At 49.7% G+C, this 23,415-nt stretch overlaps 1 protein-coding gene across 3 annotated transcripts in view; it reads left to right on the forward strand.

Moving 5' to 3' along the window:
* The window catches only part of LOC133342635 (zinc finger protein 800-like), a 28,565-nt gene extending 10,788 nt beyond the window's left edge, over positions 1-17,777 (forward strand). For all 3 annotated transcript variants that reach the window (XM_061551911.1, XM_061551913.1, XM_061551912.1), the window contains exons 2-6: positions 1,954-2,062; positions 2,622-2,733; positions 3,791-3,880; positions 7,305-7,442; positions 8,219-17,777. In XM_061551911.1, coding sequence (XP_061407895.1) covers positions 1,973-2,062; positions 2,622-2,733; positions 3,791-3,880; positions 7,305-7,442; positions 8,219-10,440 — 2,652 coding nt within the window. In that variant the 5' untranslated portion in view covers positions 1,954-1,972 and the 3' untranslated portion in view covers positions 10,441-17,777. The remainder of the gene's footprint in view (positions 1-1,953; positions 2,063-2,621; positions 2,734-3,790; positions 3,881-7,304; positions 7,443-8,218) is intronic.
* Positions 17,778-23,415: the final 5,638 nt, after the last annotated feature.

Here is a 23,415-nt window from a genome sequence, read left to right on the forward strand (position 1 = left end):
CTGCGTCGTGTTCCATAAACAACGCGGATCCCCCCCCCCCCAGCCAGGCAGGGACCGGACACAGGCCTTGAACCTCACGATTTACGACCGGGGTTTATCGCGACGGCGAGTCCGCGGGGGAAGTCGTGACCGGTTTCAAACGGCGGCGTCGCCTCCGCCCTTGGAGGCTGCGGCGGCGTCGCCCCGACGTTCGGGCCCACCTCGTCCATGGCTAGAAGCGGAAGCGCGAGACGCTGAAAACGTCCACCCGTGGCACGGTCGGCTACGTACGGTGCGAAGGAAGTTAAACGTACATGCACGCGGAACGGTCAGAGTGGTTAAGAACGGAGTGGTTAAGGACCCCGCGATTGGTTTTGCCCGTCGAGAGAGATGAGAATCGTTCGGTGGGGAAGCAGGAAGAAGCAGGCCCGTGCCAGCAGGTGCATTGGCTGTGACCGCAAGTGTTGCTGCCCCCCCCCCTCCCCGTGTACCGAACGAGTCACCGTGGAATTGCCGCCGTTCGTGGCGTCATCGGTGGTATCGGGAGAGGCCATCGCGTCTCACAGTAGTCGCCGAACCACTGCAGTGCCACGCTTCTTTTGGCAGGGGGCAATAGAGCCACGTTGCTGCAGTGCCACTGGAAAATGTAATTTCGTTTCGTCGATCCAATTTCGATTGATACAGCACGAGCGTCTTTTTTTTAATGAGCATTTCCGGTCACTAAAAAATACAGTTACAAAGAGCACAATTGCAGTTGCAATTTGTATTGCTGTGGCGTCGAAATGTAAATGCATCTTGATTCGGCAGATAAAAAGGTTGGCGGCTTTCTTTTAGAGAGATAGGCAGCCTGTCGGTTTCTGGCAGAGGAGGAAAAAGCCTTGATCCTGGACTTGTTTAGGGGCAGGGAGATGACAGTACAGACGATTGAGGGAAGGGAGTTTTAGACCATCATTGCGGTGTCGGAGAACGAGTGACCTCCCATTGAGTTAAGGTTGACTTGGGGCTTCCACAGAAATCCGTGGTTGCTGGAGGTGAGAGTGCGTTGAGGAGAGGAGAGTGAGAGGAGAGGGGAAAGGCAGGCGTGTGCATGGAGGGGAGTAGAGTGAGATGAGAGGGGAGAGGTAGGAGAGTGCGTGGAGGGGAGTAGAGTGAAATGAGAGGGGAGAGGTAGGAGAGTGCGTGGAGGGGAGAGGTAGGAGAGTGCATGGAGGGGAGTGGAGCGAGATGAGAGGGGAGAGGTAGGAGAGTGCGTGGAGGGGATTAGAGTGAGTTTAGAGGGGAGAGGTAGGAGAGTGCGTGGAGGGGAGTAGAGTGAGATGAGAGGGAAGAAGTAGGAGAGTGTGTGGAGGGGAGTGAGCGAGATGAGATGGGAGAGGTAGACCAGGGGTAAGTCCATAAAGGCCCTGTAAAGTGATGATTACTTTGTAAAGGAACATAAATTGTGCTTTGATGACTTTACATATTCACCACACTTTCACCAATCAGGACTGGCCAGCTTGGTGAAGTATGGTCAAATAACCCCCTCACTCACACAGGCCTTCAACGAGGAGGGGGGGCTTCCATCTAGCAGTGAATTGATACAAAAGGGACCGTGCATGTAGGTGTTGCCGGAAATGATTGGCACACAAAACACACCGATATTAGCTTTCGACAGGTGTGTTCCATCCATTCGCTCCAGTGAACCACCATTTCACCTACTGAACAAAGTATCTCTGTGCGAGGCTGCGCGTCTCTGCGAGTCAATGGGTCTCTGTGTGATCTCGTGTCCATTGCGGGCGCTTCCCGCGGGCACGAACTGCGTAGACGCTCGCTGCTCTCTCAAGGCAAAAGCAGCTGGACTTACGACTTAGAAGACGCTGCTTTGTAGTCGCGACTCAACTCGTATCCACACGCAAGGAGGAGAAGAAGCAGCGCCACAAAAACCTAATAGCGTTTCTCGTTTTGCCTTCTCGGTGCCTCGTCCGCGCGTCGCAGAGCGTGACGCTGGGGCGCGATGCAGTCCGACTGCGGCTCGCTGATGGACGTGACGGCTTTGCCTCCTGACTCAACGAGAAGCAGCTGCCCCGCCGAGCTGGAGATGGAGGTAAGCGTCAGTCGCCGGTCGTGCCCAACAAACTGGTATCCGACTTAACGCGTAGTATTGTTCACAGCGAATGTAACGATTTGGGCGGCGTAACAATCCGGCCAAATTTGTGTCGTTAAGAACCTTCCAACACGGCCAGACAAATTTTATTACCGCGTGTGCACGAGTTTAACAGCGCACTAATTTTCATTGTCTCAGCTCACCGGGAGGCCGAGGAACAATTCTCACAACTAATCTCGAAATGTTTTTGTGAGAATTGTACTTTAACTTGCCGGCGAACACAAACGACAACAATCGGTGCTTTTAAACGCTCGCGCACACTCACACACACACACACACACCGCGCGTGACAATTTCTGCGTGGCCGTGTTGGGGTGGCGGAGGGTGGCACGACACAAAAATTTGGGACCCGGACCGTTAGGTGGCCGAACCCAACAAAAACAACATTTACGAATCTCAACATTGAACTGCGTGCACCTCACACGCGAAGCCGGTCAACGCGACGTCTGATCGCCGTTAGATCGGCACAATGCTCAACGTCTACTGATGCCGTCTGCAGGAGGAGGGGGCGCAGGGAGCGGACGAGCCCGGGGCAGCGGCCGGCGGTTGCCCCGGCGTGCGGGACCAGGGCTGCCAGGCTGACCTGCGGGCCACGCGATGCTGCGCGGAAGGTATTTATTAATTTTAATTTCAATTTGTTACCTACGTGACTTTACCGAAAAAACTAAGAGCATAAGGTAACCAGTGCCATTTCGACGTCCGTTTGTAACGCACGCTTGTATGGATGTATGTACGCTGAACTTCTTTCGTACCGTACGTAGCCGACCGTGCTAATCAGAGGTGTGGGGGAAGGATAACAAACTAAATGCGTATTCCTGTGACGTTTGTGGGGGGTTTTTTTCTCTTAGAAAAATACAAAATCTAATTACGTTCTACGCGACGCTGTGCAGAAATTTGCAAGTGCTGTGGGTGTCTTATTTTTATTGTTTTGTTAAGCTGAGTTTGCACACTCCTGTCTGTTTGTACATTTCAAAAATAAAGTCGACTATTATGGCCCCATTATCAGGCCTAATATCGAGTTTCAATGGGACTGCCACATTGAGCCCAGCTGGACTGACTGAATCGGACTGATCTTTCCCACGATGGAGTTGAAGACAAACTAAAGCTTAAGCTGGCAAAAAAAATAAGTAGTGTTTCTGTGATTTACCGAGTTGAAGTCATCTCTGCGTGGCCCAGCGGTTGCGCGTTCGCCGCTCGTTGCAGAGGTTCACGGTTAAAATCCGGCGGCTCCCTGATTATTGCTTCACGTGTGATGACCATAATAATAACGCTAAATGCCCTGTCTGCATCTCCTGTGGATGTTAAAGATCCCACGACGTCTTTCTCAAGAGTAGGCCCATTGTGTGCTGGCCAGCTGGCCAATTTTGCCACATTCGAAAATTACTCATTTGGGATTACACACGCCTCCTACTGGCAGACGAATGCCCCAGGCCACTCTTGCACGTGAGACGTTCCTGATTTCTTGAGTTCTCAGCCGGTTAAACAAAATCACCTTAAACTCTCCCAGAAACACGTCTGAGTTAAGATTTCCCCCCAGAAATCCCTGCGAGTTAAATGGTCAAAACTGCCTTGCTAAACAAAATTGAGATTTATTTATTTATTGTTAATTTAGATGCAAATTCAGATGCGAGTTGTGCAAGGGCATGTTTGTTGTGGCCTCCATTCCAGCGGCGGAGCTGGGAGACCCTCCTCTCGTGCAGCAGCAGCTTCACACGTCGAGACACGGCGTCCGCCAGATCCTCGAGTGCCTCCGCGTTGGTACACAGCAGCGCACGCACACGCACGCGCTCGTGCGCACGCACGTACAGCAGCACGCTCACGTGCGCACACACGCATGCTCACGTACGTGCGTGCGGCGCGCGCGCGCACAGCAGCCTGCGCTCACGCACAGCGACACTCGCGCGCGCACACAGCAGCAGCGCACGTACACAACGCACAGGAGCACACGCGCACACAATACAGCGCACGCACAGTGTGCTGGCTGAACACAGTGTGGTGAGTGAGTGAGTGTGTTGTGACCTGCGGTGTGCTGGTGAACACAGTGCGGTGAGTGAGTGTTGTTTTGATCTGCGGAGTGATGGCTGGATAAAGTGTGGATAAGACTGCTGGCTGCCAACATGGATGGAGAATGAGTGACGTTCACAGGAGCAGTGACAATGGTAGTAGCGATAGACGAGTGATAGGGAGGCGAATGACCACCGGTGAACGAGTGACTGGAGTGACTCATTGAGGTCTGCATCATCACTCAGCCTGACTGCTTTGCGTTGAATTCCATGGCTATTTCAATTGTGGCTCCTGGCATCACCCTGTGTTGGAGCAGAATATTACAGCGGACAGTGCTAGTTCCGCAGACAGCGCTTTGCGTGGTCTGTTTTTTGCGTTGTGAAAAAGAAAGAAATTTAGCTTTCTTTAAAAATTCTTTGGTGCTCCCACAACTGCGCTCCCCACATTCACCAATCCGCGACTGACCGATGTGTTGAAGTACGGCTGAACAACCCCTGGTTAAGTTCTCGGAGCTGGCATTTGCCAAATGAAGTTTGGGGAAAACTAAAAATGGAATTCAATACGAATTTTTGTGTGTGCAGTCGTTGGTGACCAGGCTGAGGACCGTAGACTTCGCTGCACATGAGAACCAAGTTTAATCACGGGGTGGTTGCACAGATTTGAACCCAGGATCTCAGTGGTTGCAGCCCGTGTTGCCCTCCCGTCTACTTTATAAATTACAACAAACAAAACTCCACGCGTTTGTCAATAACAACACTGTGGCCTTAAGAGGAAAAATATATACTCGGTGACGTTTTGGGGAAATAGCCCTTCATCCTAAATAAAGAGAGGCCAGAGCCAGAGTGGATAAGAGTCGGACACTGCACTATGCATTGTGGGGCCGAATAAAAAATAGTAATCTTTCAAATCTTTCCCCGATTATGTGTTTTTAATTAGCGTATGAATATTTACACTGAGTAGCTACTGATTAACAGACAAACCCTTCAGCAATGGAATTTCATACAAATGACTTAATTTAGTAATACAAAGTTAAATTAAGTAATCCTTATTAATATCGTTTCAATATCATTGTTTATTTCTTTGCCTCATCGCTTCTGTGATGAATGCCACTATAAGGGCAGGCTGGATGTAATGTAAAATAACTATTGAAAATACATTGTGGAAAAATTGTAAAATATATATATATAACGTCACCTCATTTTATTAATTAAATTGTGTTAAATCACTATTCGTTAGGCTCGCGTGTGTGTCTGGAAATCTGGTTTAGGTCTGCCACGGCCATTATATTCAATGAAATTCACTCCTTAATAATTCCGACAATTTTTTATTTAAAGCTTTCGTGACTGCAGGGATTCATATTCTTGGTTCTTTTGGTAAAGTCACGTAGAAGGGAAACAATAAAATAATAAAAATATAAAACAACAAAAAATTCTCACGACGTTTTGACTGCAACACAAGCAGTCATCATCCGGTGTGGATTTCACATAATCATCAGGTGTGGATTTCACACCTGATGGTGATTGCTTGTGTTGCAGTTGAAACGTCGTGAGAATTTTTATTGTTTTATATTTTTATTATTTCCCTTCTACGTGACTTTACCGAAAGAACCAAGAATATGAATCCCGACAATGTCAAGGACTCATTTTTGCCATGGTGACTCGTGCCATTGGCACCCGCATTGCGGTCCACAACCATGCTGCAGGACGAATCTTATTGAATCAGAATCTTTATTTAGACTGGAGGAATCCGATGATATGATTTTTTTGTATCCAAGGTCTCACAATATTGGGGTGTATTCCAGGTAATATGGTGAGATCTCAAAAGCTCTCAGAAAATATGTTTTTGTATTATCAGAATCAGAATGTCTATTTGAACTGGAGGAAATCCGATTAGCTATAAAGATCTTTTACACAGATGTCCAGTCGGGGCAGGTCAGCAAGTCACAACAACAAACAATACAAAATCGCTTCACACCCCACAATATTTGCCTCGTATGGCTTGACTTTGGTACTGCCTCCTGTCGTCTCATTCTAAGCCCCTTTAACCTTGAACCATTCAATTAACGAGTAATTTTTTTACCTTCTGTGCTGTCATTTGTTCTTTCTGTGACTGGCTTTAGAACTACCTTCCCATTGTCTCATTTTCCAAGCTCTCCTAGAGCCTTGAACCATTCAATAAATGTGTGTTCTTCTTTATTTGCTGTGCTGTCATTAGTTCTGTATGTTACTGGCTTTGGAACGACCTCTCATTGTCTCTTCGTCTAAGTATCTCTAATCTTGCTCAATTCCCAAAAACCGTGTTGGCTCTTATCTGCTCTACTATCATTTGTGCTATCTATAGCTTGCTGCTTTACTTGACACTTGCGATAAAGGTGTACTTAATTGGCAAGAGAGAGGAAGGAGCCTTACTGTCTACAGAAGAGCTCTTAGATGCATGAGGTTTTTAGGCTGTTTTAAAACATCCCCCCCCCTTAATTTATATTACAATCGTGTTAATCGACATCACGGTATTGAGGCAAAGAAAATGCCTTTGGGAACTCTAGCGGAACGGTGCATCGGCCTGTGTTGGAGAATAGCCCGCCGCGGAAGGTGACGTCACAGAACTACTTCTGAGTTCCCTTCATTCGATTGCTTATCCACACTCGGGGGGCAACTGCACTTTCACACGTGCCCTGCTATGGAGGCGTTTGTGGTACGGCAGTCAACTGGATATTTTGTATTCTGACGGCTGCACCAGTTACCCAAATTGAGTGCAGAACCAAATTTAACATCATGGATTCCTCGCGCAGTCATTGCTGACTGGGCCGAGACCATCAGTGTGCAACACTCAAGAGGCAAGCGTAATCACGGGCAGCTGAAGCCTGGAAAAAAAACCCCAGGGTCTCACCGGTGCCGGCTTAAAGCACTGTGACCCCTGATCCATCCGGACCACCTCCAGAGATTATAACCTTCCCTGAAGCTGTGGCGTTGAATTATAGGAGTAATTGGAATTAGAGTTGGCTTGCGGCTTGTGGAAGTTCCTGCCACTGTTCAGGATAAGCGTTTACTCTTATTAACGTTACCCCGAAGGCAGTGGGCTCTGAGATGGTGTGACTGCTTGGAGGGGGGAGGGGAGACCCCCATCCAGCAGTGGATAGACCATGGTTTATTATGATGCTATCGTCCCCCACCCCCTGCAGGGACGCCGCGTCTCAAGCAGCTGCTGCTGTGCGAGGTGGACATCGTCTTCGAGTGCCAGCTGTGCCGCAGCCTCTTCCGGGGCCTTCCCAACCTCATCGTGCACCGGCAGAACTACTGCCACCCCTACGCGTGCACAGGTAGCGACGCGCGCAGGCCCCCCCGGCTCTTGCCGCCACGGATTCCCCCCAACGCCGGATTCCAGACCCCCCCCCCCCCCCTCCACGCTGGCCAGCATCGTTTGATTAAACGACGCGTGCCAATGAGTGGCCCGTCGAGCAAAAGTTTCCCCCAGGTTTTTGTGGTGAAGTAGGCTATAAAATTACTGCCATTTCAGGGCGGTAACAGCAATGTTTGGGCAGCTTCCACCTCCAACGCAGCTTATATATAAGCTCCTAGCTTGGTAGTGTCTCATTCTTCACCTGAAGACGGCTGCTTGCGTTGTAGCCGAAACGTCGTGAGAATTATTTTATTTTATTATGTTTTATTTTTATTATTTTATTACTTCCCTTCTACGTGACTTTACCGAAAGAACCAAGAAGATGAATCCCTGCAGTCACGAAAGCTTTAAATCGAAATTTAATGTTTGGGCAAATAAAAAACCATCGGTGATGCGCTGTTTTCGGCGAGGGGTTGGAGACACCAACCAAGGCGATGGGGTTCAGGGAAAATCTGGAACTGTAAGTGGAGTCTGCTGCTTTAACCAAACGCTGCTGGAAAATGTTGACTGAAGGCGATAAGTCCGATGGGTGAAAGTGTGATTTGATTTAACATTTTAATGGCTGTGTTTATTTATTCATGATATTTTTAATATTATATTCTGTCTCAAGTATTCCTTGACATTTTTGCAAACGAAAAACAGCACATTCGCAATTTGCTCCACACTCTTTTTTTCCTGCGTTCAATCCCCTCTTAGAAGACGACACCTTTTTTGAAGAGGACAACAACAACCACCACCACAACCACCACCGCAACCACCACCACCGGGACACCCTCCCCGAACCGGCACGGCCGCAGGAGAAGCGCGTCGACTTCGTCATCCAGCTGGACCCCATCGCCACCAACCGCAACGCCGTCTACCAGCACGTCATCACCTCGGACGACCCCAAGTGGGAGGCCCACGTCGCGGCCGAGCCCGGCCGCCAAGGCCCGTCGGGCACCACCCCCGTCGGCCCGACGGAGGCCAAGGAGGCCGGGCCCGAGTCGAAGACGTCGCCGGCAAAGGCGGAGACGACGGTGGGCCCGGCCGCGGACCAGACGGCGAGCGTCCTCTCGCCGATCTCGCTGGGCTACTCGTGCGCCGTGTGCGCCAAGAGCTTCCGGCTGCGGCGCAGCGTGCGGCGCCACATCCGCGTGGTGCACAAGAAGCTCGCCGAGGAGGTGAACCGCTACTTCCGCCTGGACGCCGCCGCGGCTGCGCTGGCGCAGGGGCAGGCGACCGTGCCGCACGACCGCAAGGCCTGCCCCGTGTGCCACAAGAGCTTCGCCAACAAGGCCAACGTGCGGCGGCACTTCCACGACACGCACCACGACGCCAAGTGGGATGTCGCGTGGAAGGAGTCGAGGTCGCCCGGCCGGGCGCAGCCGTCGTCGCGCTCCTCGCTCTCGCCGCCCTGGTCGCTGGCGCCCGTCAAGGTGACGGCGCCCGCCAAGCGGCACGGAGGCGCCGGCGCCGAGATCCTCGTGTGGATCTGCCCGATATGCAACCGCAAGCACGGCTCGCTGATCGCGATCAAGCGCCACCTGCAGCTCTTCCACAAGCAGAACAACTTCACGATGGAGGGCGACGAGGAGGCCGAGCCTCCTTCGGACGCCCCGACGGAAGGCGGCGGCGGCAGCATCTGCAGCGTCAGCGTCGGCAGCGTCGTCGGCGGCAGCGTCGGCAGCAGCGTCGGCGGCATCGGCGTCGACGGGGATCAGCCCGACGATTCCACAGTCGCGGACGTCCAGGAATCCAAGGGGAAGCCGCCGGAGCAGAAAGAGACTCCCACGAAAGCCGGCGCCAAGGACAGAGACCCGAAGGCGCAGCCGCCCCCCGACAAACTGACGCACAAAGACAACCTGTGCACGGTTTGTGGGCACGCATTCCCCAGCCGGGTCGAGTACAGGAAGCACATGTCCACGACGCACGCCGGCGACGTCAAGCTCGAGCAGAACGGCACCCAGCAGCCTGCGGAGCCGGAGACGCCCACCAAGGGGGGCGGCGACGCCGAACGGCAGCAGTCGCCCCGACGGACGCCGCCGCCGCCGCGGCCGGAGACCAAGGCCAAGGGGAAGCTGTTTGACCTGCGGCAGCTGTACTGCCGGCTGTGCAAGCGGCGCTTCTCGACGCGGCAGAACCTGCGCAAGCACATCGAGATGCACACGGACGGCGACCGCCTCTACGTCAAGTTCTTCCGCTGCCCGCTGTGCTCCTACGAGTCGCGGCGCAAGTCCGACATCCTGCGGCACCTCACGGTGGTGCACAAGCACACGAGCTGCTACCTGCGCCGCGTCGCCGGCAGTCTGGAGAGCCGCTCCATCAAGAAGCCAGTCGATGCCTTTCTCAACCGCAAAATCCGGCGCGGGCGGCTGCCGCACTGCGCCGGTCTCCGCGTGAAAGCGGAGCCGGGGGCCGTCGCCCGCACCGCGGACGGTGCCGGCTGCGGCGGCGAATCTTCTGCAGCGTCGCCGTTGGAAAACGCTGGCACGGCGGCGTCGGTGGCCACGCCGGTCAAAGCGAAGGGCCAGGCTGCGGCGCCGACGACGCCGCCGATGGCGGCAACGACGGCGCCAACGACGGCGCCGATGGCACCAAAGGCACCGACGGCACCAAAGGCACCGACGGCACCAAAGGCACCAAAGGCACTGACGGCGCCACTGGCGCCGGCGGCTCCGGCAACGCCAGCACCGCATCCAGCTAGCTCGGCTCTGCCGTACCAGTGCGACGAGTGCGGGAAGGCGTACACCAAGAAGTCCTTCCTGGATAACCACAAGCTGGTGCACGTGCGGAGGGGCAGGAAGGCCGGGCAGAAGGCGGCGGCGACGGCGACGGAGAGGAGCAAGCGAAGCTCCTTCCCGTGCCGCAACACGCGCTCGCGCTCGGTGAACCTCAGCGAACAGCGACGGCAGCAGCAGCAGCAGCCGCCCGCCAAGTGACGGGAGCGGCTGGCGCAAGAGGCCCCGTTGCGCTCCAACGCTCTCTCGCGGTTTTGCCGTCCGGAGGACGCCGCTTCGTTTACGTCGTCCGCTGGTGAACAAGCAGAGACGATAAGCTGAATGTAAAAAAAATTTCAAGTTTTTTTTTTACTACACATCCACATCAGCTACACCGGCCTTCTGGGAGTGCATGATTTTAGCAGGATTGTTTCAACACAAGCAAACTCGCTTTTGACATTCAAAGTCTCATCAGCAGTCGGGCTTGTTTGAACCGATTAATACGAAAGGGCATGAAATGATAGTAATGTGCATGTGTAGTGCGCTTGTTTAGATACTTCTGCAACTTCAAGCGCCTTCCATCCCATCTCATCCATTTTCATTTCCCCTGTGGCTGTACAGCACAAGGTAGGGAGGTGATGCTGCAATGTGGTTGTTTTTCCCCCAAATCGGTAATTTGCGAGTAATTTATAAAATTTGGCAACTTTTTCACCACAACGCCAACGCACATGGCCTATTCTTTTTCCGATAACATCAAAGGACCTTCAACGTGCACTGCGAAGCAGACCGTTGGCGTATTTATGGCCAATGCACCCCAACCGCATTTACCAGGGTGGTCGCCTGTTTGGAAACCGCGCGTGACGATGATTAGCAACTTGAATTCCAAGTTGCGTGAAAATAATTCGCCAACGTCAGTTGTGTCTTAACGGAAGCTAGCAAACTGCACGAACGAGACGGGGGGAGGGGAAAAAAACGACAGAAAACAAAATGGGACGAATCGCGACGATTCTTCAAATCTCTGCGACAAAGGGGAGTGGCTCGTTCGTCGCCAAATACAGACTGCAGCGTGTCTATCAACAGGCCAACGTAATATTCCTCGAGCAACACTCAAAGGGGGGGGGGGGGAGGGCGTTGGTGGGGGTGAGGGGAGGGGCAGTGGGGTGATGGCTTCTCCTTCTCTCCAGGAGATTACATTTCTCTCGAGCGGAACACGTCACCCCCCCACATTACCCCCCCACATCACCCCCCCCACGTCACCCCCCCACGTCACCCCCCCACGTCATTGAGCGGGCCACGTCAGCCCCCCCTACGTAATCGAGCGGGACGCGAATGACCGACCGACCGTGCGATCTCGGTGACGGTGAGACGTGACGATCGGGCTGCGTTCTGGATCGGCGGTGCGCGCGGTGTGACGTAGTGCGCACGCCAGCGTCGTGGCACGCACGATGGCACCGGCAAGAAGCTCGCTGTAAATTCACGCAAAAGGCCGACACGTGGTGGCAAAGTGGGGCAATCTAAGCGCCCGTGAAAAACTTGAGTGTGCGTCAGAGGCGTCGATTTTAACGTCGAGAAAAGAAGGCTTGTGGCAGGACAGGGCGCTGGGAGGGAGGGATAAGGGGTCCCGTGGTCGTGGCTAAAGGAGGAAAACACACCCTGTGTGCAGGAGCTAGTTGAGCGGTTTCATCGCAAGGTCGCGTGGGGGATGATGACGGCTTGGGGGGAGACCTTCACTCAGCAGTGGATAGATCATGGCTGAAGAAGTCAATGATGAAAATTAGCGAAGCTTCAAACTCGCATTGGGTAGCAAGGGACGCTCGCGGTGCATGCCAGGGGTTTGGTGATACACTTCGCCCGGCGGTTCCATCATCAGTCATTATCTCCAGTTGTGATTTGATTCAATAACACTGGTCAACACACTTTTTCTGGCATAAGGTATTCCAACGGTTTTAAGGACATTTTGGGGTAACGATTCCAAATCTGGCATCAGTCTTTGTCTATCGCATCAGGTTTTTGAGATATCAAATATTGCATTTTCAATAAAAACTGCGGAAGAAAAATATTTAATAAATGTGGATATCTACATAAAATGATATTATAAACACACTATCCTAAAAATACAGCACCATATTTTAGCACTAAAGCAGTCACTGACTCGCAACAACTTGCAATCATAAGTGACAGAGTTAATTTCGGGTAAAATCAATGAAAATGGGGTATGCAGATAGCATAAAATGAGATGTGATAGAGCAAATCTGAGATCAGATTTGGAATCAGCACCCTGAAATTAGTCTAAAACAGCTGCAAAAGTCCAGGCCAGAATTTTTTTTTTTTTGACCAGTGTATAATTGGTAATTACCCAATTGGGATTACACAGAGCTTATCATCGCCATCCCCCACTGCCCCCCCAACCACCTCACTACCGGCTGACTCGTGTCCGTTTGCAAGCCAGGTGCTGAGTCACTTTGTGCCGCACAGGGACAGCTGCCACTGGGGGTGCCCTTTCACGTGTTGAAATGAGACGTGGGATGTCAAGCGCCCTAGCGAGACGCCCCAGCGTATATGAGGGCGCTATATCAAAAACAAATCCTTGTCATCGTCCTTGTCTCTCCGATGTTCTGTCTCATTCCTTTTGTCCGTCTTGGTTGTGCCGTTAGACTTTGCGTATATAATCGTTATGCTTATTATTTGCATAAATTGTAAATTATCGATTTAGTATACACCTGTATAGGAATCGATTTTAATTGATGTATTATTACATGCCTACTGAGTACATAGCTACAAGATGAGATATGTTCGTCTCATTTGGTTAATTTTCCTTTAACTGTGATGTACGCGTACAGCCCCTTTGTCATTCCACTGCTGGCTGAGGGCCTCCTGGTGATGTAGCCCTCGACGAAACCGTGGATCGGAGAAAGATCTTCGATAAAGATGGAATATCTACTGCACTACTTAGTCCGTGGGCCAGAGAAAAAAACCTGGTACCACCTAAGGTAGCAACACTTCAGTCCTACCGATTTACTTACGTGGACAATGAGTGTGAATTACCCGATAAACCCCACCAATTTCCAACGGTTTATCACATAAATCGCTATAATTGGCCACATCAAATCATTAGAACCACTAAAGTTACGCCACCTGTGGTGGTACCAACGACGAGTGAAATATCTGGTCTGGGTTGCTCATGGACCAACCGAGCAAATCCAGCATCCTCACGCAGCTGCAGCCCTTACCGTCACGGGTTTCAGCTGTGAATGGCAAAGCAGCCTCCCAAACATGTGACGCGGCGATGTCAGTGTCCACGACTCGATGAAGATCCATCTCCCTATGCCTTGTGGGATTTGTAACATGGTTGTTATTATTCCGTTCAAAAGTGTTATTGTTGTGTTTTTCTTGAATCCTATCGCCGCGCGAGCGCACGGATTACGACATTCTGTAATCTGCCCTTGCGTCGAGGGGGCTGCCGGTCATCGGGAGTGAGATCAGACGGAGTGCGGGGCGGTAGCGGCGGGCGGCGCCGTGCCCAACGACGATCCGCGCCCGGGAAGGATGAGCGTGCGAGCCCCACACTTTAACTTTTTATTTTCATATTTAAAGCATAATTATCACAACGCAGTACGAACGTAAGCAAATATATTATCATAACAAAACTTCATGGTAGAGATTACAGCACATTACTAACTTGTTAATTTTGTTGCAATTTTCGGTGTGAAATTGTACAAGGTAGTTCAAGGGTTGTGTTGAACGTTTCCTCGACATAAATGACATTACAATCGGTGGTGTAGCGTGGTTGGCGTGGGCCCCAGTGCAAGGATTTGAATGCGAGGCCCCCCTGTTCATCTTACCCCCCCCCCCCGCCCGTCTTCGAAGCCTGACGCTTGGGCCCCATAGGCTCCATTGCAGTTGCACCGCCTGCACACTCGGTAGCTACGAAACCGAACACGGTAATAAAATGTGCGTTTCACAATTAATATTGTGAATGTGATCGCATCATAAGACACTGAACAGATTTGGCCAGCGTGCACACCAAGATGATTTGAATGTAGATTATTTTTGTCGCTTTTGTATGGGAAGGGTCTGAGCGGTGGAGGAGAGGCCCACAAGCCAGGGAAGGAACCGTGTGGTTCGAGATACAAAATGAAAGCAATTCAAAGAGAGAGAGATGCACAAAGACATCGGCAGAGGAGGGGGGGTCTTGAGCCTGCACTTGAACAGTGGACAGGGTCTTTGCAGCATCGCGAGGGGCCGGAGCAAAGGATGAAACTTTACCGCACAAACTTTGCTTTTCACCAGCATACTTGTACATTTATTTCTGAATAACAGCTTCAAGTGTAACTTGGGCATATATCCGCAATAAATACTGTACCCCGCAAACAGCGGTGCATAATGGGTTTAGGTGAATTATGATTTGTTGACACGGTCATTCGTGATAACTGTATCGCCGGGGTAAAAAAAAAAACATTGGAGACAACTTGAATTCATGAACGGTCTGTCTCCAATGTTCTTTCCATCATCGTCGTCGCAGCTGGCGGGCGGGGGTAATCAACCGACGTGTACATGCGTTTATTCAATTAAAGACTTAAAACGTGGGATTAATGGCATTACGTTTACGGTAAATCTGCCAGTTTTAGGAATCCTTATCTTGCGTTACACTTTAATCGCACATTATCTTCGAAAATCCAGCGTTCATCTGGGATCGGTTAACCAGATGGAAAAAAAAATGCGTTAAACTTTGTTACGGTATTCTGCAGACTATCAGATACACTTTGCTCCCCCCACCTTCCCTCCCCTCTCCTTGTATTGACACCGGGCCCAAGTTGTGGGGTGTGTCTTCTAAATCGGGTGAACACGGCGCACATAAGAGGTTTTTTTTGGGTTATATCGCGTAAATATATAAATGTGTCATTAACCCCACCACCACCCGACACACCCAACTAGTAAGGTTTGTCACGTAAACAGAACATGTCAATTCGTTACGAGTACAGCACTAACCGGTGTGTTGGAGAGCAAAGCCACAACATTTACGATCTTGAGTACGACGTTTCGCCAGTAATCACAACTAGCATCATCGGGCGGACCAATTTGTCATCATCAGGCAAACCGATTGCCTGGTCAGTAATTACTGGCGAAACATCGTACTCTGATTGTAAATGTTGTGGACAAACCTTACCAATTGGCTGTGTCGGGTGGTGGTGGGTTTAACGACACATTTATATATTTACGCGATCTAACCCCAAAAAAACCTCATGGTCGCGAAAGCCGCCAACGTTTTAAACGGCACGCACCACAATCCGTCGCGGCGACTTGGGCCAACACCGGCTGTTGCGCAACAACAAGCGGAACCTTTCGACCCGTAGCCAGGAGATCATCGGGGTCGTCTCCTGGTCCCGAGAACGTCTTCGCCGTTTGTCTTCACGCGTCGGCGTGTGAACGCATTTTCCTTGTCGGGGCGAAACGCCGCCGTGTGCCCCCAGCTCGGGTGAAGCGAGAGTTCGTGTTCCCCAGCCGCCACGTTCACCTGTGTTCATTTGTTAGACGGCATGGTGCGTTCGGTATGATGATGATGATGATACGAAAAAATATAAGTTCGGTTTTATCAAGAGGTGCCTGATCGCTGCCAGGTGGCTCCGTGGTGGAGAGAGCGGCTAGCAAACCGGAAGGTTTTGGAGTTCAAATGTTGGTTGGGGGTGGGGTTGACTCTGCCCATCATCTCTCCAGGGCCGATAAATTTAGTACCAATTTGTTGAGGAAGCCAACAGTTGGTTGTCCTGTGGATAGACTTTCCCCCCCCCCCCTCCACCTGTTATAGAAATGTGGAATTTCCACTGCTGGCTCAGGGCTGTAAACAGGAGATGAGCACGAATGCCTCGGTGCTCAATTGAGCAGAACATCACTTTGACTTTCATCTCAAAACATTAACAAATGCCATTTCTACAACGCATTTTAGCTCGACACATGGTGCTTAATTGGCGCATTGCCTGCCGCTAACGTGTTATGACCCCACCAACTGCGATCGTGAGTTAGGTGTTAACGCATATGTCGACTGCGTAAATTAAATCCACATATACTTCGTGGCCAATTGCCACGTTGACAACTACTGTAATGCATAAATTCAAAATTGTAATGATTTAACGGCCCTCTTTCAACCCACTGCTGTATCAATGTTCCCCATGCTGCACCAGTTACTTGGGTTGTTTGACCATACTTCACCATGCTGGTCATTGCAGGTTTCTTAAAAAGTTGGGGGGGGGGGGAGGGAACCCCATGACCACTTTAGATATATGCACCGCCATGCAAAGTTTTCACATACGTTCACAACAAATGCGTTCTTATCGCAGACATAATACAACCAGGGCCGGATTAAGATTGTGTAGGCCCCTGGGCTTGCAGGTACTGTGAGGCCGCCCCCCAGTAATATTTCCAAAAGGAAAACAAAGTTGAAGAAAAATAAAGTGTATTTTTTTACAAGGCTAACAACCAATAAAATTCAGCATTCACAAGTGAAATTACTTTTCACTTCATCTCTGGTGGCCCCTCCAGCTGGTGGAGGCTCCTGGGATTGCAGCCCCTAAAGCCCCCTCCCCCCACGCCTCTTAATCCGGCCCTGAATACAACCCGACGTTTTGGCCAGGGTATGAACGTCGCGGTTCATCGGCAGCAATCGATTGACTTCAGTGCGGAGTTCGTGGAGCATGACCACTTGGCAAAGCATAAAAAAACGCAGTTGTTGGGGTGGCTTTTACTCATGCGTGGAGTTTGTGTTTTTTTCTTCTTCCGCTCGGGTTTCCGCCGCGGTCGTCGTGCGGGTGGTAAATTGGCGATTTTTTTTCTGTCTCGACGTTTCGGTTTTCCTCCTAAAATAGCCACGGTGGCGGTGGAAAAAAAAACGTGGCCCCAGAAACGTCGGACGTCACGCGGAAGATGATCGGGCACGCGGGCGGCTGCCTTGAGAAGCGGTGAGCGCCGCACGACTTTCCGGTGAAGCAAAAAAACTAAGTTTTTATCGTAGGGTTTTGTAAACGTTGAAAAGTTGGATGAACTGCCTAACGACCTAACACGCCTTGGATATATACAGAGTACGACACGTAGCCGTTCAATGAATGTCGAAAAAAAAAACATTTAAAGAAAACTTTTTTTTTTTAAAAAGCAAGTTTGAGTAGAATATGTAGCCAAGAAAAAAAAGTTCGCTTCCATCACGCGTGAGCTTCGTCTGAACCAAGCCACGGGGCTGTTGTTTGTTTTTGTTGTCTGTTTATTTTCTTCCCTTCGCCCACCCACCCCTCTCTCATTGGGCAGTTTGGCTCCTGCGAGCTGCTGCAAATGACCAAAGAATGCTAATGAAGAAATATAAAAGAGGGATATATTTTATCGTGTGAGGTCGCGTCAAGTGCCGGACAGGAATGCCCGCGTTTGCGCGTGTACAGACGAGAGACGGGAGTAGAAGAAGGAGGAGGAGGAAGTGTTAAAAATGAAGCTCTTAAGTTTCTTGCTGCTCACAAAGTTGTTCTTGGTTACCGTGGAGCGCGCGCGCGCACGCTGTGAAAATAAAAGTTTGTTCGGCAGCTGCTGCTCTCTTGACCCCCCCCCCTCTCGGTGCTTTGGAATGATGTCGTCGGCACCGCGCCCGTAGCGAGAGGACGACACCGAGGCACAAGCAGCTGGGAGGAAACCACGGAGAGTTTTCAGTTTCATTTATTAGGTATAGCCCTGTGAGCCATTCGGCTCTTGAATCGGGTGCAACCGCAACAAACAAGACCAAAACATGAACAAGAAAACATCTGAAAGTGAATATGTGACTATGTGCAAACAGAAAATCCAGGAAAAACGGCTAAATATTCCAGAAAAAGCACCGTACACCAACGCTGTGCGCAAAAATCCCAGTGGGATGAGGTGGGGAAGAGGTCGCCACGCGGTGAGCCAGACCCAGCGGCCCAATGATCCCAGGAGCACAAGTAGCCATGTGCTGCTGGGCCCCGCGCTTTCAAGGGCCCCGCGCTAAATGCTTTCAAGCCATCAATTCCGAACTCTTTGATTCTTTCGGTAAAGTCACGTAGGTATACAAATAAATAATAAATCACGATGTTTCGATCGCAACACAAGCAATCGTCATCAGGTAGAGAGATAGAGCAGTCGAACTGCTGAACAAGAAAGGGCTGTTGCAGTGATTCTGCACTTGCTCTATTACTATAGTACTATACCGCCTTCTATTTTTATGAACGACTGGGTGTTTAAGGTTAGCGATTTGTCGTATTATCTGGCTGTATAGCAAATGAAAAATACCACTACTATGCAAGTTAAACTATGTTTTAATGTGTTTTTTATTTAGGGCCTCTTTATTACATATGCTACAGGCCCCGCACTATCTTCATCCGGCGCTGAAGCCGCCACCAATATTTGCCCAAGCTTTGTGCAGTTCCTCTCTGCGTGAAGGTGTTATCGGCCCATTGAACCTTATGGCGGTACCCCGTGGTATACCATAGCACCCGGGCTCTCGCACAATGTCCGTGATGCAGTCATTTTTAGTCTGTTGATGGTCGGCGATGCGGCAATCGACTCATCTCGACGAGCTGTACACGATGCACCACTACGGTGCGTTCAGGGTTTCGGCGCAATCGTCCTCGCTGCGTTTCGACATCGCGGAGTGGCACTGATTTCGGATTGATTGCTACCCCAGTCGCGGAGTGAAGTACACCCCTGGAAAAAAATAGTGTCCCAGAAATAAAATATTTAATTGCCTCGGCATATTTTGTATTATTTGGTACCCCTGGGTACCTCCATAAGGATCAATTAACGAGTGTTCACACGCGGGTGGGAAACCCGGAGCGCCCGAAGGTGACCCCAAGGTTGCCAGGGAGAAACACTCAAAACTCCACTCAAGACGGAACGGGTGGAGTGAACATTTTTTTGCTGGACTGCCGTCTTCTGGCGAGCCAGGGTATGTGCACCTCGACGCCCCACGGGGAGGGAGTTTCACAACATTTGTGCAGTGATCCCCCAGCCCTCGGTAACTCCACAGTGTTGATCTACAGGCCACGTGCATAGCCACCGCCGCCGCCGAGCTGAATGGCTTCTATTATTTAGAGTATTTCGAGGCTATAACATTTCCACAAAAGCCACTTTGCTGAGCTATCATTTGTGGCCAGGTCGCTTCTGAAAAAATAATACAATAGCTCCGTGGGCTTTACCTGGTAAAATAAACAGATCTATAGTGTCTTCTTGGTTCTTTCGGTAAAGTCACGTAGAACGGAAATAATAAAATAATAAAAATAAAACAATTAAATACATCTCACGACGTTTCGGCCACAACGCAAGCAGCCGTCCTCAGGTGGAGAGCAGGTCTGTCGAGGAGACAGAGTCTGAATGACACACTCCAGGCTTGGAGCGACTATTTTTGAATTATTTTATTATGTTTTAGTTTTATTATTTTATTATTTCCCTTCTACGTGACTTTACCGAAAGAACCAAGAAGATGAATCCCTGCAGTCACGAAAGCTTTAAATCGAAATTTAGATCTATAGTGATTTTGCTTACCGTTTCTCCACTTTGGACTCCTATCGTGTTTTCGTATCGTAACGGTCTGTCCCCGTGCCCCGACTGGACACGTGTGAAAAAGAGCTTCATTGCTCATCGGATTCCTCCGGCAGTCTAAATGAAGATTCTTATTGACGTTAGGCGAAGGTAAATGTGCAGCTGTTGGCAGGAGGGCGGCCACTCGAGAGGCCTCGAAGATTGCATCTTGGCCTACTCTTCCACACGAGACAGACTCGTTGACGTTCGCCCAGAATTACACCCGATATTGTCAGACCCTCAGAAGCTCATCAGGTTGTTGAGCCTGGATAGTGCTTGCATGGAGTGTAATGTGCGCTGATGCCTACTTTATTGAGGGCGATATTAGCACGGAAAATAAAGATAGATTGCTGGGTGACAACCACGCACAAAAAACAGGTGTTGTGGGCAGTAGAGGGCAGTGCAGTAAATGTGATTGTTGTAATACTTCCCGTATTCACACCAACCTGTACAGACCAGTGTGGTGAAGTATGGTCCAATAACCCTCATGAATATATCCACACACACAAGTAGTTTTGTAATATCCGTGGAAGCAAAAATCTTCAGAGCGACCCCCCCCCACCCAAGATTCCTTCAAGTCACATTTCTTATCCACAACAGGGTGGTACCGGCCCTCGGCCTCTTTATGCTACTTGCCGCATGGCAGCCAAAATGATAATGTTGTTGTTTCGAGAGCTGGAAATCAAGACAAATGAATTTCAGAACCAGGTTGAAGGTGATCGCTTTTTTATTACACGCTTTGAATTAACTCACTCTGTCGTCGTATCCTCAAATCTTGTAACTCAATTTTAACCCACTTCCCAATGTGGTATCGACTGCAAACTTGGTATACTTATGTCATACTGATGACAATACTATATTTTATCATTCAAAATAGAATAAAATATTTGTAAACATTCTTTTTTATATGTTATGTTTCGGCTTGGGTCTATTTGTCCACGCTCAACTGACGTTGGCTGTAAATCACCACCGTACGTTACGGCAAGCTTCGGGGCCACTTCCATTACTCGTACGGTACATTTCATTAAAGCGTGTTTTTTTAAAAAGTAAAACATATATATTACTTATTCTTTGTGCATTCATTGGAGGCCAGGCCGAGAACGTAACCAGCAGTGGGCTCGGACTGGAACTCAGGCTCTCAACGTTACAGGACTCTTTGCTTCAACCTCTGAGAGCCACCCGGTCACACGCCCTGCAGGAATTCACGAACGACGTCTCTGGAATTAACTCAATTAAAATTGTCGCGGCTGAGCGGTAATCAACCTCAATGCATACACGCGCTTATCCCCGATTAAAGAAAATAAAAACAAAGTTTCCTACGCCTGGGAAAGTAACGAATATATTTCACAGCAATAATATTTCTTGAGGAGTCCCAAGAATCTCAACGGGCTCGCAACAGAATTCATAAAAGCACGATGATATATCTGACACTTTGTCTTGAGGCTGCATTTTAAACTATGAACGGTCTCTCTCCGGGGTCTGCTGCATGCGTTGGAATCGATGGTATTGTACCCGCAGGAAAGGGAGCGCTGTTGCTCAAAAGTGTGGCTAAATGATTAACTGCTCAGAAACAAAAAGTGTGGCGTGAATTGCATGCAAGTTGAGATCTCAGAACCCCGCCTGCTTGCCCCTCGCCACATATATAACCTTGTTAAAACAGCTCTCTCGCTGGTTCAGCAGTTCCACTGCTGGATTATATTTTTTCCGCCTGAGGACGACTGCTTGTGTTGCGATCGAAACGTCGTGATTTATTTTATTTTATACCCACGTGACTTTACCGAAAGAACCAAAGAGTATGGATTCCTGCAGTCACGAAAGCTTCAAATCAAGATTGAGGCCTGAAGTTTCACAATGCCCTTTTGTCGTCCCGATACCACACAATGATCAAGCGTGCTGTGACGGTTCCTGCTGAAGACGGAAGCTTGTGTTGCCTCCGAAACGTCGTGATTTTTATTTTATTTTTTATTTTACTTTTAGTAATTTTGAATTTTTTACCTACGTGACTTTACCGAAAAAAACTAAGAATATGAATACTTGCAGTCACGAAAGCTTCAAATCAAGATTGAGATCTCAAGTTTCACAATGCCTTTTTGTCGTCCCGATACCACTTAATGATCATGAATTCGCCACGACCTATCCACTGCTGGATGAAGGACGTCCACCATGCCGACGTAAACGCTCGGCCCATGTAAAACAAAATTCAACGTGGATTTTACGCAGCTTACGACTCATTGCGAGTGCATCGGATCACGACCGCTCTGGAGCGGCGTTCTTCATTGCAAGGCCCCGCGGGGCCCTGGTGGCCCCTGGGTGGCCTTGAGTGCGGCCCCCACGTGACTACACATCCCATCATTTTAACACAAAGTAGGCTGATAATTGTATTTTTACCCTTTTATCTGGCAACAAAACTGACACCTTTTTTACGAGGAGTCATGTTTGCATAGACCACAATACCTGCAGTCATAATGCAAACAAAAAACATAATTCTGATAATGTATGCACTGTCCTTGAAGTTGATTGGTCCACACCCGAGACAGCTTTCCTTAGAGCCTAGTCTCACATGAGTTGGACCAGATAACGCCAAAAGGCGCACTAGACTAGGCTCTAAGGAAAGCTGTCTCGGGTGTGGACCAATCAACTTCAAGGACAGTGCACATTATCAGAGTTATGTTTTTTGTTGGCATTATGACTGTAGGTATTGTGGTCTATGCAAACATGACTCTTCGTAAAAAAGGTGTCAGTTTTGTTGCCAGATAAAAGGGTAAACAAACAATTATCATATTTTTTACTGGCAAATGAGGTACCAATGACGCAGTAGGCTTTCGCGAACAATATTGTCCATAAGAGTTAGTTTTTGGATTTGGTTTGGGTGAGATCGCATAACTATAAATGTGTCCATTGGTACCTCATTTGCCAGTAAAAAAATATGATAATTGTTTTTTTTACCATTTAATCTAGCAACATTATGACTGCAGGTATTGTGGTCTATGCAAACATGACTCCTCGTAAAAAAGGTGTCAGTTTTGTTGCCAGATTAAAGGGTAAAAAAACAATTCTCATATAAATGTGCCGTTAAACCCGCCACCACCCGACACAGCCAATTAGTAAGGTTTGTCACGTAAACAGAACGTGCTGTCAAACCCCGATGGTTTAGAATGCGTGGTGGCCCTCACACCGATGATGATGCCCTATCGGCGACAGTGACCCCACCTCTGACACAATTAGCGAAGAGCCACTGCTTTAGAGAGAGAAACAACATTGCGTTCGCATGTTCTACGGAGGCGAGGCAAGTAACACATCGTGACACGTAGCAGCGACTGCAAGGAAACGCACAACACTGCTGGCTGGACAGAGGCTTAGAAAACTTGTCCACTGTTTAAGATGCCGAGCCGGCAGATCGAACAAGCAACCACGAGATTGCAACCTCAGTGTGTTTAAGCATCCATTGCACCACGGCAGCGTCATGGGGTTTAAATTAAACCCCACACCCAGTGCAGACGAGTGCAGACTTTGACGCCTCCACCAACTCCTGTTCCTATCCAATGTCTTTGCACCAGAGGCTCTGGGCTGGCTCACTCGCCGCATATGGGAAACACGTAACGCGAAAACATTCCGTGGCAAGGCAACCCTCCC

The sequence above is a fragment of the Lethenteron reissneri genome, chromosome 15 (assembly GCF_015708825.2).
Source record: "Lethenteron reissneri isolate LAM-NWPU_2019-01 chromosome 15, ASM1570882v1, whole genome shotgun sequence".
Taxonomy (NCBI): domain Eukaryota; kingdom Metazoa; phylum Chordata; class Hyperoartia; order Petromyzontiformes; family Petromyzontidae; genus Lethenteron; species Lethenteron reissneri.